Raw genomic sequence first — 16,209 nt, 5'->3', positions numbered from 1 at the left:
CTAAATTTCTACCCTCACTACGCCTAAACCACTTCCAAACGTCAGATATCTTCCTTTTGAGCATATTTATATGATGTTCACAATTTTAAACTGGTAACCATAAGACAGCTGTACTATTTCTGATAGCGATAGCGCGAACAATGAGCCAATAATTTAAAAAAAATACTATCGTTGACTATCGATAGTAAGCAACTTACTATCGATGTCAGACGATAGTTGTCAGTATCGATAACTATCGATAGCACTGTCGATAGTTTGCCGCCTCTACTCCATGTGGTAAACAAAGAGTGCTGTGTTTTGTTTGATGTTTCATTGGGCTTTGTATACCGCCTGAACAATGGAAAATGCCTCGAATTATTCGAGGCTTTCCAAACAAGTGGACGAATTGGAACTGGTCGATAATTTCGAGTAAGTTTCTGCTTCTAACATGTTTTCTAATGACATGTGCGAAATGCAGTATAACAGTGGAAATGACAGCGAGGGTGATCATGTTGAAGTTCTCGTATTTTTCATTTTCATTACCATGTTCTGTTTCCACTTTTTGTTGGGGGATGAGAAGTTGACTTCTCCGGGTTGACTGTTTCAAATGGAAATCGAAACATTCTTGTAATGTTGACAGTTTTAGGTTATATTCAAATTAAGGAGAGTCATGGCTGAAATAATGAACTAGATTTTTTTTGTGTCGCATCGACACAGATAGGTCTTATGGCGAACAGTTTTCTTGCAGGAACCACAAAATGTTAACCACTAATAAACATTGTCTTATGAGGAACCATCACACAAAATTCTGAAAATATTGCTTGGTATATCAGATTTTGACCTAGGCGCTATACATGTTTTTATTGCATTTTACCATGCCCGACGAAAAATACATCTTGCATCACAATATGCTGTGAGTCGCCACTGATCTGCATTTAGGACTTTCTCCCAGGGGGTAGATTCCTTATCACTTTTTCACTTGGTCTTTTCTTAAATTATTTCAAAGAAGTCAGAATATCATCGAAAATTCTTAGGTATATTATTTCAATCCGTAATTCCTCTTCCTACAAATGAAGATTTGCTCCAATTTGTCCTCTTGATTTGCAAATTTCTCTTCATATTATGATCTTTCTTACTTTTAAAAACTCCATTCAAGCTTGTTTCTTTACTAATGTCATTGAATGTCATCTCTCTGTTGACAGCTTGGAACATGCCACTGAGTCAAGCAGTCCTCTCCTTCCTGGTCTAAAGTTTCCAACATTTTTGTAACACTAGTCTTTTTTCAGAAACCACCCAGAACAAAATGTTGCTGCTTTCCTTTGGATCTTTTCCAATTCTTGTGTCAGCTGATCCTGGTGAAAGTCCCATACACTGGAACGGTATTCTAATTGGGGTCTTACCAGAGACTTACACACCCACTTCTTTACGTCATTAATTCCATTCCTGACCCGGTCAAATGACTGGGAACAAGCTGTGGATTTTCATATTCATTTTTACTTAATATCATCCTCAGTAATAGAAAGAAGTTCATGAAGTTGTTCCTGATTTAGGCGAAAGTAATTTTTAACTGTTCATCATTTCCATGTAATGAAAATACGCAGCCTGTTTCCAGTCGTTCGACTGGGTCAGGAATGGAATGAATGAAGCTCTCATCTAGCAGCGAGGATACGAATTGTGCCGGCTGCCAAAGCCTGCCACACTCCTCTGGGGCAATGATTAACGACTGATAGATGAAATGAAATTGGAGAGTGTTGTTGGAATGAAAGATGGCAGGAAAAACCAGAGTACCCGGAGAAAAACCTGTCCTGCCTACGCTTTGTCCATCACAAATCTTACATAGAGTCACTGGGATTTGAAGCGGGGAACCCAGCGAGAAGAGGCCGGCGCGCTGCCGCGTGAGCCATGGAGGCTTGTTTCCATATAACGCTTGAATCAAACGATGTAATTGTTCTCGCTCCAGTTTCATGTGTTTTTTATCTAGCACTGGCATAGGTATGTAATGTAAGTGATTTACCTTGAATATTGGATGTACTCATGGCAGTGCAAGATGGGCTTAAGAGTCATTCCCCTCAAAAGAAGCCTGAGGTGAGCAATCTTTGATTCTAAATCTTTTTTAATTGGAGGTATTGCCCATTGTTTCAATTTCTCTCCGTGAATTACTGCTTTCTTGTGACGTACGTTAAAAATGTTGGTGATAAAAAGTGGGGGTGAAATTGTTACTAGATTTATATGATATGTCAGAATAATAAGGCAGTGTTCTGAAACCTTTTTTCTACTTTATACACCCATGACTTAACACGGCACACCAAAATATTGTCCCACTCAGAAACATGACTCTGTTATAATATGTAATGTTATCAATAGAGACGAGAATTATAGGCACTAAAAACAGTTAAAATAGGCAGGCATATAGGCTCTTAAATTAGCCAAAATAGGCATTTAAATAGGCTCTAACGTGTAAAATAGGCAACAATAATAGGCACGGAAAAATTACTTATAATTTAATAACACACTCCATTACTATAACAGGAATTTACAAGCAACGTTTCAGTGTTTTCCGGTAACAATCTTGTTCTCCTCTCATGCATAGACCCTAATGTTTTTGTACTGTGAGAATGATCTTTCAACATCACATGAAGTGATTGGACAAAACTTCCGTGAAGTCACTTCATGTGGTTTTATTTTGCTGACAGCGGCTGCCTTCCCAGAGGTTCGGTCAATACTTCCCCTGACTTCTTCCACAATCCTAAATGACTCTACCAGGGGCATGCCACTCTTCTCCGACTTATTGATTGCTCCCAGCAGCTTGTTGAAATTCGAAGATGCTCTGGCTTATGCATGGTCATATTAGCTGTCAACATTGCAGCACATCGGTCTGAAGAAAATGGTTGTTGGTCGCTGCCCAAAGTGGACTGGTAGAAAGGCTGCGTTGATACAGATTTCTGTACTTGTATCAGCTGCATCACAGTATTTCTAAGTTGATCAATGTGGTATTTTTCTCACATTTGATCTGAAAAATAATAAAAATGACAAAATTGCTTTTCCCTATAGGCTATCTTAAATTTCTACAGTCGGGCTAATTGGCAATAATGTTTAGTATAAATCATGCATTTGTTTCATAAAAAAAAGGCTATTAGAGATGATGTTTCTAGATACAAAACTTTAAAGTAGGAATAGGGAATTAGTAATTTACATGGAAATATATCCTCAAGGATTTTCAATTATAATTTGGCAGTATCATGTCGAGTTCACCGGGTGAAAAATATAATAAAAAAAGGCGTGAAATTATACCGGAGTAGCGTAGAGAAGAGATCCATCCTTTCTGCTTGCCAAGGACCCATCAAGCTGGCCCTAGTAGTATTCTTACTTATATAGAAGAATGAAAGCAAAATTTAGACACTGTAACACAGTGGTAAAGCCGGAGGGTCTCTACGCTTCAGAGAGCCTGACAATGAATAAAAAGGTGAGCTTCAAGATCGCGGGGGAAAAAAAAAAAAAGAGGAGCGGAGAATCTTAATGAAAATTTTAGGACCACAGAAAAATAATGATGGGGAGTGGAGGAATAGAAAAAATGATCTCTAAAAATACACCAAAAAAATCACTGTCACCATGCGAAAGCGAAGCCTAAATTCTATGGGCATCTAGAAAGAATGGATGAAAAACGGTTAACTAAGAAAATATTTATGTACATCACTGGACTGAAAGTTTCGACGAAGTGGGTAGAAGAGGTAAAAAGAGATGCAATAGAAAGTGGACTTACAATGGATATGTTTCACAACAGAAAAGAATTTAGAAGGTGAGTGGACAGCATCAAAACATTCCAGAGAAACCACCAAAATGTAGAACCAAATTGGTCATATCTGACAAAGAAAGGAAGATTAGAAGTGAAAGGATGAAGAGGTTCTGGGAGAAGAAGAAGATGCGGTCCATAGGCGGCCAAATTCGGAAACAAGAAGAAGAATGAAAACGGAGGCACTATAAATCTCAGATTTGTGAACATTTTGTTTCTATTCGCCGGCTTTGGCCAGCCGGGTCAGCTGTCATGAAGACTATTTTCTGTTGCCTGCAATAGATCCTGCATCGTGTGCCCACAAGGACGCCACCCTCGTTGAAAATTAAAGACCGCGTCATTTGAAATTGCCGTGACATGCGCCCTTAATCTTACTTTTGTCACAATTTAGCAAGACTCTAGAGGGGATGCTAGAGGCTTGTTAACCTGGGAGCTTATGCCCCTCAAAATCTCTTTGCCTTCCCCCCCACAAGCACCCATTAACCTCCACATTGTTTTAACATCATTTTAATGTAATTTGTATTCTAGTAGTCTTTAAGAGAATCAATGTACTTGCAAATAACGTGTTCAAAAACTTAGCGATTCAAGTGAGAACGAAACATGTACTGTTTATGAATAAAAATTTGCTAAAAAGCAAATAAAAAGTATCAAAAAGGTGGAAGATTTTCAATTATTGTAACTCTCTGCCATGGTTACTAACCGGACCTCACCAATCCATACCAACGGTCTTTTTGCTGGCCTAGTCTTTTAAAGATAGTCTTGGCAACCTTGTAAAACACGCTGTGGCATTGTCCTAGACGGGCTACATTCGATCTGCAATTGTGTTTCGCGAAGGCTTAGCGGAAGTGTAATACAATTCACGATTTTTTAAAGGAAGTTTTAATAATTGAATTTCAGTTGTAAATCTCTATTTTCACAGGAAATGAATCACAGTTCAAAATATCAATTTAATTTTCGTCCATTCTGTGGCAAGAGATCACCGGCGTTCTAACTCCTCATTCAGTAATTTAATGATTATTTACATTTTAGCAATATAAATTATTGAATGTTCATGACTAATACAGCATTGCAACAAAACAACTTGCCACATTACATAAATTAATAGGCCTGTATATGCTACAATAAATGCGATCATAGTTCTCAATCACAAAAAAGGTAAAAGGAACAAACGAACTTATCTCCTCACAGCAAGCTTGACAGACTACCCTTATATGCGTAGTGTAATTGGGTTCCCCTGTGATCCACTGCTTCAGCCAGTTGGACTTCGACGATTTTTCTTTGGGTATTGCTGCAAACACACTTCTTCTTCACAATAAATCACAACACGTTTTGAACATAAAGCGTAAGCGTACAACGGTTCGCATCGAAAGAGAGGTACAGGGCATGTGGGTTGTGCAACATAGTTCAACGTTGACTGGTTCTCGCATGTGTCTTAGGAGATTGGAAGGGTTGAAGGCTTCGAGGTCAAATTGTTCCTCGTTTATCGTGATGGGAATTTCCCTAGAACTATTTCTGGTGACATCTGAGAATTCCCAGTTTTGTTCATGGGGTAAACAGGTATTGAGAAAAGAGAAGATAATTCTGTCGAGCACACTAGCTACAATATAATACACTGGAAGAAAATCGGCTTTTTAAAATACAGTCAAAAGGCATCAAATGGGCAATTATACTCCAAATAGGCACAAATCCCTGAAATAGGCATTTATAGGCACAATAAAACCAATGAAATATAGCTAAAACGACCCTAAAACGGATTTATATCTCAAAAGCCTACATTTCTGAACACAGGAATAAAATAGGCAAATTCCTGTCTCTAGTTATCAAGTTAATAATAATAATATTGTTATTTTTAAACAATAATTAACTCGTGCATTAATTGTGATTTATGAACTTTAATTCATTAAAAAGTCTCCATATTTAAATGGCTGGCCCAGCTATTCCAGCTGTTAGTGGCATGGCAAACAACAACGAATTATTTTTGCAATAAGTTCTAAACTAAACAAGATTTGGAAACAAAATTTTGCACATACCCTAACGAAGTCCTCCAGTATCTCTGGAAGGTGTGGTAGCTAATGTTACACCTTCAGGTACTGTGCTTTCTCTCATGTGTGCAGGAGAATCTTCTTCACTGTCACTTTGTTCAGGAATTAGTTCATCACCTGAGTCTTCATTGAATAGGATGTCGGCAATTTCATCAACACTGATATTGTCCATAAGCGCCTTGGTGACTATACACATGCTTGTGCAGTCACAAACTAACTACGCAGCTAGTTTGGCCAGCGCTAGCCTTCGTTCAGAAACGGAATAAATAAAGCTTTGGAAGGGAAAATCTCCAAGGCCATGTGGTTTCTGGTGAGCAGAAGCAGGTAGAATCATTCATAAGGGTATTAGCCTAATCTCTGTCGCACATATTTGTGACGAAAATAAACCACAGCTGTGTAGGAATGGCTACAATTCAAGGTTGCGCTTATCCAGGCTAACTCGGATATGGTCCGGAGCATGGACACACACTATAGGCAGTAACTTGGGTACGGGCATGAATGTGTTAATGTAGCTTATCTTAGTTTTCCTTAACACAGTAATTAAAACTGAGGGTGGGTCGATGACCTTAGATGTTAAGCCCGTAACAACAAGCAACAAGCAAGCAAAACTGAGGGAGGACTTTGACAGCAAGAAACAAGAGTAACATTCAGGCCAGTGAGTTGAAGTTCCTGAGGAAGACATGGAGAGACAGAGTAAGAAATGTTGAGAACAGAAAAGAGACGGAGGTAGAAAAACTGAATGAGAGGATAGTGAAGAATAAATTGAGATGGTTTGGACATGTTGAGGAGGGCAGTGTTGGAGGCTAAGACGGAAGGAAAGAGGGCAAGAGCGAGGCCTAGAGCAAGATGGATGGACTCTCAAGAACAGTATAAGAAAAAGAAGACTGGACTGGAATACAATTACTGAAGAGGAGTCGTGGAAGGAGAGGCAACACCCCGACCTGCCAGGAGCCGACAAAGGGAAAGAGTCTACATTTTCAATACATTATGTTTTTTCTATTGATTTGCATAAATATTTTTACATTATTGTTATGTCTAAGCAGGACATGTTTTGCCTATTTTCTAGGCATCTTCAGCCGCTGTTCCTACTACCTAAGATTAAAAAAACACACAGTATTTTAGAAAGATTTCTTCCCGTTGTCAAAAATTCAAAAATCGACATATTTGCAGAAGTTTCGAGACCTGTATACAACTTTTGGGGCCGGGTTTCTTAATGAAGGAGAAAATCATTTTATCAATCACTACTGATCTGTATTTAGGGATGATGCAAACTATCCTATTTTCATTTTCATGACTACCTAACTTCGAAGAATTTACTTTCAACTGTACCATTAAGTGTAAGAGAGGGCCGTGAGCCTTAACTTTGCCACATAAAGGTATAAAATAAATAAATAAGTAAATTATGGGGAAACATCTTCAATGTTCATTCAGATATTGACATAATTACTTTTATGGCTTGTCTCATCATCCCAGCTGTACTATGAAGAGTGAAAGGCTACCTATTACCGAACTCGATAGCTGCAGTCGCTTAAGTGCGGCTAGTATCCAGTAATCGGGAGATAGTGGGTTCGAACCCCACTGTCGGCAGACCTGAAGATGGTTTTCCGTGGTTTCCCATTTTCACACCAGGAAAATGCTGGGGCTGTGCCTTAATTAATGCCACGGCCACTTCCTTCCCATTCCTAGGCCTTTCCCATCGCATCGTCGCCATAAGACATATCTGTGTCGGTGCGACGTGAAGCAAATAGGGGGGGGAAAGAGATTTCCTATTGAAACCTTAGTCGATAGAATGTCAGTTTAAACCCTTAAAATAATTCTTTGCCACAGCACGATCTAATAGCAAAATACCAACCTTGAGCAGTGTCGAGCCAGGTTTAAAGGCCTTTCTCACCTCATGCAAGACAAGGTCGTCCCGAAGAGGATGATAGTCCAAGAGGGAATAGGGTGTGATTTATGTCCGTGCTTGGGGAGGAAGTGCCATCGATTCCAAGAACTGGGACACAGCTGCTCCAATACCCAGGAATAAGCCAGGCTTGCTGCAAAGTGTGCAGATCGTAAAGAACCTTCAGGGCGACTCTTTAACTGCAGTTTTCTCCGATAGGTGGCTAAGTGTAGTCCTGTGCGCTCATTCTAAAGTGCTGTCATTTACAGATGTAAGCAAGGTTGCCAGATCACCAGTACTGAATGGGTAGCGATCTTTGGTTCGATAACAACACATGGTGTGAAGATCTCTCATCGCTGGTGCTTCTGCAGATTGTATTGTGGAGCCGCATACAAAAGTCTTTTAGTGCGCCATCAGATAGTAATCGTGCTTCTTCACACTGCTGCGCGAGTCCCCACTACTCGCTATGACGTTGTATGAATCGGTTAACTCTGTCGAATGACATTTGTGCATAGTTCAGCCAAGTAATTTTATAATATTTAAAAATATTAAAGGAAATAATTAGGTGATAAGACAACAGGGTTTGTATTAAAAAAGAATTATAATTCATAGTTTTAGGTGGCTAAATTGGAATAAAAATGTAATATTTCTCCACACATTGCCACCACTGGCCACGCATTGTTCGTAATGTTTCTGAAGCCTGTTGAACATGATGATTAAAGATTGCTGTAGGACATAAAAAGTGATGTTATCTTCTTGTGTAATTTGGTAATATTTGTAGGTGGGTCATATGTAAACATCTGGAGCAATGATATCCAGGAACCAGGAAGGATACAGGAATAGAATTTCACGAGAAATTAGACGGTCTCCAAAATCTCGTTGCAGAACTTCATTTTATGGATACAAAAAGCCACTCAGCTTTGATTGAGAGAATTTCCACCTTTCAATACGTTTATTTTGCCCTATATATACATAGGACTAACACATTATATACATGTTTTGTCTCGTTATGAGACATCTTGAACTAAAAAATATCCAGGGCGTTAGAACCCCTCCGCTTTACAATAGACAATAAATGGAAACTGACAGTAAACAAGTGAAAGTCGACTCTGGTTCTTTTGAACATTCACCGAGACAAAATTGTAAAACCAACAGATTTCTTCAATTTTTTCCCCCTAAGAAGCCTCGAAAGTTGGATTTTACATTGTAATTTGAAGATGCTATTCGCCGTAAAACTGTTGACCTTGATCATATTGTTCTTGTTCTGTCTGTACTGCGATCTGAATATCAACACTTGTAGCAGTGTCCATGCACCTTCGTTATGTTCTTTCATCATTTTGTAACTGTCACCCCCTCTCCTCCTGGCTACTCTACTGACACAGACAGTTATGAAGAACACTTTGAAAGTCAATAAAGTTGGACACCAGCTAGCTACGCGTACAACAAGAGGGGAGACTCTGTAACATCTTATTGCCAGATAAGACACCACCAAATACCAAACTTCAACTATGGTAGAGAGGAGTTTCCTCTACCAACCAAAAAGCGAGTCCACAACAACAAAAAACATTGGCAGTTTATACATTAGGAGGTTTTTAATCTATAAAAATGAATGTTTGTATACAAGTATGTCTCGAATGGACTCAAAAACTACTGGATTGATTTTGCTGAAAATTTCACAGTTTGTTCTTATTACTCCTGGGAGGGTTTAGGAAGTGCTTTGAACGGAATCTGATGGGTAGTTCAACATAGGGGGTGAGAAGGGTGAAAAAAAAAATAGGAAATAGGGGAAGGTAAGTAAACCGCATGACACGTCTGATCATCGGGTTCCTTAACCAACAGTATGTACAGATTATGAAGTGTTTCTTAAAAAAATTCTTCTTCTTCTTCTCCTTCTATAAATGGTATATACAAATAAAAAGTCCAAGTTCAGTCCCTGTGGCATAGGGGGTGAGAAAGAATGAAGGAAGAAAATGTTGAAAATGACAGAGATTACGGGTGAATGTGTGTGTATGTTTCAGCACAGCTCTCAATCAAACTAGATACACATACTGTATAACTTAATATCTGGAAAACTTATTATAGGGGCAAGAAACCCCTACCGGGCGAGTTGGCCGTGCGCGTAGAGGCACTCGGCTTTGAGCTTGCATCCGGGAGATAATAGGTTCGAATCCCACTATCGGCGGCCCTGAAGATGGTTTTCCGTGGTTTCTCATTTTCACACCAGGCAAATGCTGTGGCTGTAGTTAACTGGAGGGTAAGACACCCCTACGGGCGGGGGTTGAAATGGGGTGAAATATTAAAATAATAGAAAATGACCAATATTAAAAGTGAAAACGACGTATGTTAATAAATACAGTCTTTATTTTGCATTTAATTAAACGGTTTAGAATAATCTAATGCAGTTGAATCACTAAATGCAGGCGAAGCCGCGAGCACCTGCTAGTACCAAATAAAGGAAGCACATTTTACCACAACAGCATGAAGGACTTAAGAACTTTTAACTAAAAAAAAAAAAAAACCATGATGCAACAGCCTGAAAAAGCCGGGGCCTACCAAGTGACCACTGCTCAGCTCGAAGGCCTGCAGATTACGAGGTGTCGTGTGGTCAGCACGACTAATCCTCACGGCCATTATTCTTGGCTTTGTAGAACAGAAACTTTTAACTTCAGATTAGAAAAATGCATCATAAACATTAAGAATAAGCAAATTACTAGTTACATAAATGTTCTTTTAACTTTCATGTGTTCTATATTTGTTTTAACTGTCTGTCTCAGTTTTAGGTATTTTTTAGGTGAAGTTGTCTCGCAATCAAGATGAAACATGTTCTAAATTAAAATATGTATATAATGTGTTAGTTCTATGTATATGTAGGGCAAAATAAAGTGTTGAAAGGTGGAAATTCTCTCAATCAATATTGTAGAAGAATAAGCGACTCCCCCATAGTGTGGGCAGTAGCTCCACCCTGCTGCGTCCATTGTCATTGGAGGGTAACCTTCTGGCGTGACAAAAGGGGTATGAACCGGGTGTTAATGAGGTCCCTGTAGACTGCCAGACAGACCTGTCACTCAAATGGAGTTACCGGATGAGTTGGCCGTGCGGTTAGGGGCGCATCCGGGAGATAGTGGGTTCGAACCTCACTGTTGGCAGCCCTAAAGATGGTTTTCCATGGTTTCCCATTTTCACAGCAAGCCTCGCCATAAGACCTATCTGTATCAGTGTGACGTAAAGTGAATAGCAAAATAAAAAATATAAAATGGAGTTACAGTGATGTTCATTACAGTCTACAGGACCTCTCTTATAAACTCAGACCGTCCAGCAGCGTTTCTACTCTCCGAGACCTAAGCAGCTGTATGGGAGGCGCGCGAATAGTTCTTGACGTTGTAAGGGAGCGTGCATGTGTTCGACCTAGAATCTGTAGCTAGTCTGAATCTCGGTTCTTAACATAGTGAGACAGTTATCATTGTAACGCCCTATTTTCGTACGTAAAAGTTACTTTAAGTATGAGTCGGCTCGACGGGGACGCGATGCCTTTGTTCAGCAATTTCCTGGTGAAGTGCCACCTTCAAGAGCTCAAATTCACATAATTGTAAATAAATTTGAAACTACTGGCTCAGTGATAAAAAGAAAACATGCGCGCATATGAACAGTTTTAACAGAGGAAAAGCTAGATGACATTGGTGCGAATCTTGAATAGTCACCAAATATCACTCACAAAATTAGCACAAGAAGTAGGGGTTTTGGTTTCTTCTGCAGACAGAGCTACAAAACTATTTAAAACCTATTGAATCAGCCACAAGAATGAGAAATTGTGAGTATATTTGACCCACGGCTTGTATTCTTTTCAGTTGAGGCCTGGTTTCTTCTTAATGGTCGTGTGAACAGTCATAACTCTCACTATTGGTGTGCAGCAAATCCTAATGGTGTTCAATTTGATCAACATGTATTGTTCTATTCGTTTGAATAAAGTGATGAAATTTCTTTTAGCGCACTGCACATGTCTGCAGGCATACCTAATAAATCTTTATTTCGCTTTGTACAGGTTGTTCAATTTTTGAGTTTCTGATTTTCTCCCTTTTTGAAAAATAAAATGTTGTAATCCAAGGGCAATTACCTTCTCCGTTTTCTTTCATAGCAGAAGCCTACGTTCCATTATCTGTCAGGGTTCCATACCGCTTGCCACATCCGTTCCGTAGTTGTCATGTTTCCCAACCTGTCTGTTTACATTTTGTGCTGAATCTAAGAATTATCTTATTAAGTTTAACATTTCCTTCCTTATTATTTTATTATTGTTATTTGTGTAATCAGCCAAATAACGGTTACAGTGATGATTATTGTTTTGAGAGGACGTTGAACTGGGCAACCATCCTCTATTAGTACTAATCAGAGGGAAAATGTGAAAGTGGTCCGGCCAAAGAAAGTCAAGGGCCACAAAAGGTGTGAAATTTAAAGACCCATTAGGGCTTGAATGCTCTAATACCACTATAGTAATTCTCCATTTATTTGGTATAGCTCCTGCAAGCAAATAGTAATAAGATACTATTTCAGGTGTGGTATACATCCCAACCTTCAGTTTCTGCCTGTACATACCCTTCCAATTTTCATTCAGATTCATAATACTGCCAATTATTCTTGCCATCATGTTGTCTCAACTGACCTTGTCACTAAAGTTAATTTTCTCATAAATTCCTTCACTATCTCATTAACGATTCATACGCCCCTCGAACCGCTGAGCTTTAATCATCAGTAAAGGGTAAAGGACAGTCAAATGATCCCAAATCTTATAGAGGGATGCATTGGAAAACATCATCCTCAAAATATTTTTTTTTATATTTATGAAGATCCTTACAAAGAAATTGCAAGATTCTGTAACAATCCCAGAATGCCAATTTGGATTTCTGCCCGGAAGAAGCACACTTCACGCTGTAAAATACCTGTTACAGGATATAGAAGAAGCATTAAGATTACACAAAGGAAAGTACTGTGCAGTTTTCATGGATTTCACTAAGGCTTTTGACTCAGTAAATCGAGAAATTCACCTGCATACACCCTACCGTTCGGAGATGCCGAGGTGCTGGAATTTAGTCCCGCAGGAGTTCTTTTACATGCCAGTAAATCTACCGACACGAGGATGACATATTTGAGCACGTTCAAATACCACCGGACTGAGCCAGAATCGAACCTGCCACGTTGGAGTCAGAAGGCCAGCGCCTCAACCCGTCCTAGCCACTTAGTTTGGCACAGTTACTCTTGCCCCACTTGAATTCAAACTTTGCCATCCTGTTTTGATGATGATGCTTGTTATTTAAAGGGGGCTGACATCTGAGGTCATCGGCCTGCCCTCCTGTTTTTCATTGAAGCAACATGTTGGTAATATTGTGAGTGGTCTGGTATGGCGTGGAAAATAAATTATCCAGCAAGTTGGCCGCGCGGTTTGGGTCGCGTAGCTGTGCGCCTGCATTCAGGGGGGTAGTGGGTTCGAACACCATTTCGGAAGCTCTGAAGATGGTTTTCCGCGGTTTCCATTTTTCACACCAGTCATAGGCTGTGGCTGTGCCTTAATTAAAGCCACGGTCACTTCCAACTCCTAGCCCTTTCCTGCCATCGTTGCCGTAAGACCTATCTGCATCGGTTCAACGTAAAGCAAAAATTGTAAATTTAAAAAATGAAAATGAAATTATCTTTGCGAGAGGAGAGGAAGTAGGAATGAAGTAATCTCCTCAAAGTAGCGCAATCTAGCGGGGACATTGGGAACTGTTTCTCGACAGGGGACTTGCTAGTCTCGTGCAACTCCCTGAAACCGATACGGGCGAGCATGATACCTGATGCTATGCAGGCTTAAGCTCGTCCCTGCTGGGGTACATTGCGCCGCGCTGTCCGCTAGGGAGTTGCCGTAGGAAAGCAAACCCCCTGAGTTTGATTCGAAGCCAGCAGCGTTTCAAATCAAAATCTCTTTATTTGCAAATGAGGTGTCTACCTCGCTGGCAAATGGTACACTAAAATACATTATTGTCAAGCACTAAATTTTAAATTAACAGGAGACGAAGAAAATTTTCCTAGAATACAATATTATACAATTTACGCTAATAATTTTTTCTATTAAACACACACATCATCCTTAATAAATTTATATTGTTTACAAAATTCTACTTATAATATTTTACAAACATAGTCAACTCATATACAGTACGGTATGTGAAATTACTTCTAATAATACTATACAACTGGTATAAGATTAAAATTAACACTGAATTTATTTACATATTTATATTTTACCCATTTTGGAACCTAAGTAGCATAACGACCTGCTGCGTCTTAACCAGAGCCCCTTTTGCCACCACTTTTCAGAGTTCCTGAAGGGCCTTCACAGCTACCGTAGCGGTCCCAGGGCCCTCGAAGTCCCCACTGTACTTCACCCCTACAGGCAGTCCCCTACTTGGGCTGTCCAAACTCCTTAGACCAGGGGATGGAATTAATTTAATCACACACATTTATTATTTACAATATCCTGCACTGGTCGAATGCCCTCTAACATTTAATTTATTATCTCTGTTGTTGTTTATTCTCTTCTTGAATATCTGTACAGATTTTGGAAAAGGATCAAACACTACCCCTGGTAAACTGTTCCACTCCTTCACGCCCTTCCCAATGAAAGAAAATTTACCCCAATCGCTTCTGCTAAAATTCCTTCTAATTTTGTACTTGTGGTCAGTTCTACCAATATAATTATTTTCCAACCGAAGCCTCTCACGGATATCTCCCCATGCTTCTTCTCCTGTATAGGCTCTATATAATCCTATAAGTCTAGTTTTCTCCCTTCTCTTACATAAAGTTTCCCACCCAAGTTCCTTTAACATTTCTGATACACTACTCTTTCTCCTGAAATCCCCTGTTACAAACCTTGCTGCTTTCCTCTGCACACCATCTAGTTCTTTTATTAGGTATTCTTGGTGAGGATCCCAAACACTGTTTGCATATTCCAATAATGGACGAACCATACAGTTGATTTGCCTCCATTAATCTTCATATTATTTTCTTCAACCCATTCTTGGATACTGTCAAGGTCCCTTTGTAATTCTGAACAATCCTATTGGTCCGTTACGAAGCATTTGTGCAGCGAACGATCAAAGATGGTTGATTTTAACATGTTTTAGAGGTATATCCCTGCTATGAATGGTGTGAAAATGTCGCTCATAGGGTCGCTTGTTGCACGCATTTCAGTGGGCTTGGCAGACTGATTTGCAGTAGCAACTTCTGGCCCGGTGAGGAAAGCAACGGGAAACTACCTGACTCCTCATTTCCCTAGTACGCCTCTTCAGTGACACCTAGGCAATCAATGACAGCTAATGGCGGACTTGTTGAGGATCCAACCAGCCTTCGGGCTGAATACCCAACATACAACATACATGTTAGGTTTAGTAAACTAAGACATAAGAAGAAAGGACGACAAAGTGTAAAATTATTGGGAATTGTGCAACACTGCAACAGTAGCACGCACCACCCTTGGTGTCTACAGTACTATACAGATCATAGATGTACACCAAAAATACAATTGTACTTTACAAGTGTTTCGTAATTTTTAATTAGCTAATGGGCTCTTTTTAATAACATTTGTTAAGTAGTGATCGTTTATCTTTCATTCTATTGCTGTCTTGTTTACCATGTAAATCTCCTGCATGATTAAAACTGTTCACTACAGTGAAAATAATTGAAGCAAATAATGAATGAAATATTCTTTTCTGTATATACTCGATAACTTACAGGATTTTCTTGCTAAATTGATTTTTCTTGTAACAAATTAACAAAAGATGCGTAAAATATAAGGAAAACGCTTATTTATCTCGTTTCTCTCTGCTGGTGTTTTGTCATCAAACTCGGGGAAGAACCTCAATATAATGCTATGCCATGCGTTTCGTCCTTCACTTTTTCTTACTCATCGACTGAAGCATTCCAAATCGTGGGATATTTTTCAACTCCATATATTATGTCTTCCGTGTTCACTTGTTCATTTATTAATTTAATAAGGCTACTTCTTTCCACGTTTGCACTCATATCTGTCAATGAACGCAGTAAGCTCCTTATTCACGACTTCCTAAATTACACGATCTGGATCAAACTGCAGTGGACAGTGAGAAGCAGCGGCAACTAGTGGCACCGTGTGAAAGCTCTCAAAAGAATGCTTTACCTCGAGTGGCGGCGACTCCAAGTTGCGGCTGCTAGCTGCGCGAGTGAGCGACTGTTTCTCGGTCCCACAACTGCAGTCGCCACGTATGAAAGCTCTCATTTAAAATAATGCTCCGCTGTAACTTGCCGCCACTAGTCGCCTCGTGTGAAAAGGCCCTTAAGAGAAAAGCGGCTGTCGGCTTTATCTAGGCAAGGACCTAATAAAGGATGTAATTGGATATCCTCAGATTACTCTTGCATCTGTGCCTTTAACCTTATTTCAGTAGGTGATGGAGCCTCTGTGGCTCAGGTGGCAGCGCCCCGGCCTCTCACCGCTAGGTCCCGTGGTTGAAATG

The 16,209-nt window shown here is 39.7% G+C and overlaps 1 protein-coding gene across 1 annotated transcript in view; it reads left to right on the top strand.

Annotated features, from left to right (window-relative positions):
* The first annotated feature begins 278 nt into the window (after nt 1–278).
* LOC136882040 (uncharacterized) overlaps nt 279–16,209 on the top strand; it is an 80,109-nt gene continuing 64,178 nt past the window's right edge. The window contains exon 1 of the mRNA XM_067154542.2: nt 279–408. Coding sequence (XP_067010643.2) covers nt 338–408 — 71 coding nt within the window. The 5' untranslated portion in view covers nt 279–337. The remainder of the gene's footprint in view (nt 409–16,209) is intronic.

The sequence above is a fragment of the Anabrus simplex genome, chromosome 10 (genome assembly GCF_040414725.1).
Source record: "Anabrus simplex isolate iqAnaSimp1 chromosome 10, ASM4041472v1, whole genome shotgun sequence".
Taxonomy (NCBI): Eukaryota; Metazoa; Arthropoda; class Insecta; order Orthoptera; family Tettigoniidae; genus Anabrus; species Anabrus simplex.
The sequence above is the reverse complement of the archived record's forward strand: the minus strand, read 5'-3'. Positions and strand labels throughout refer to the sequence as shown.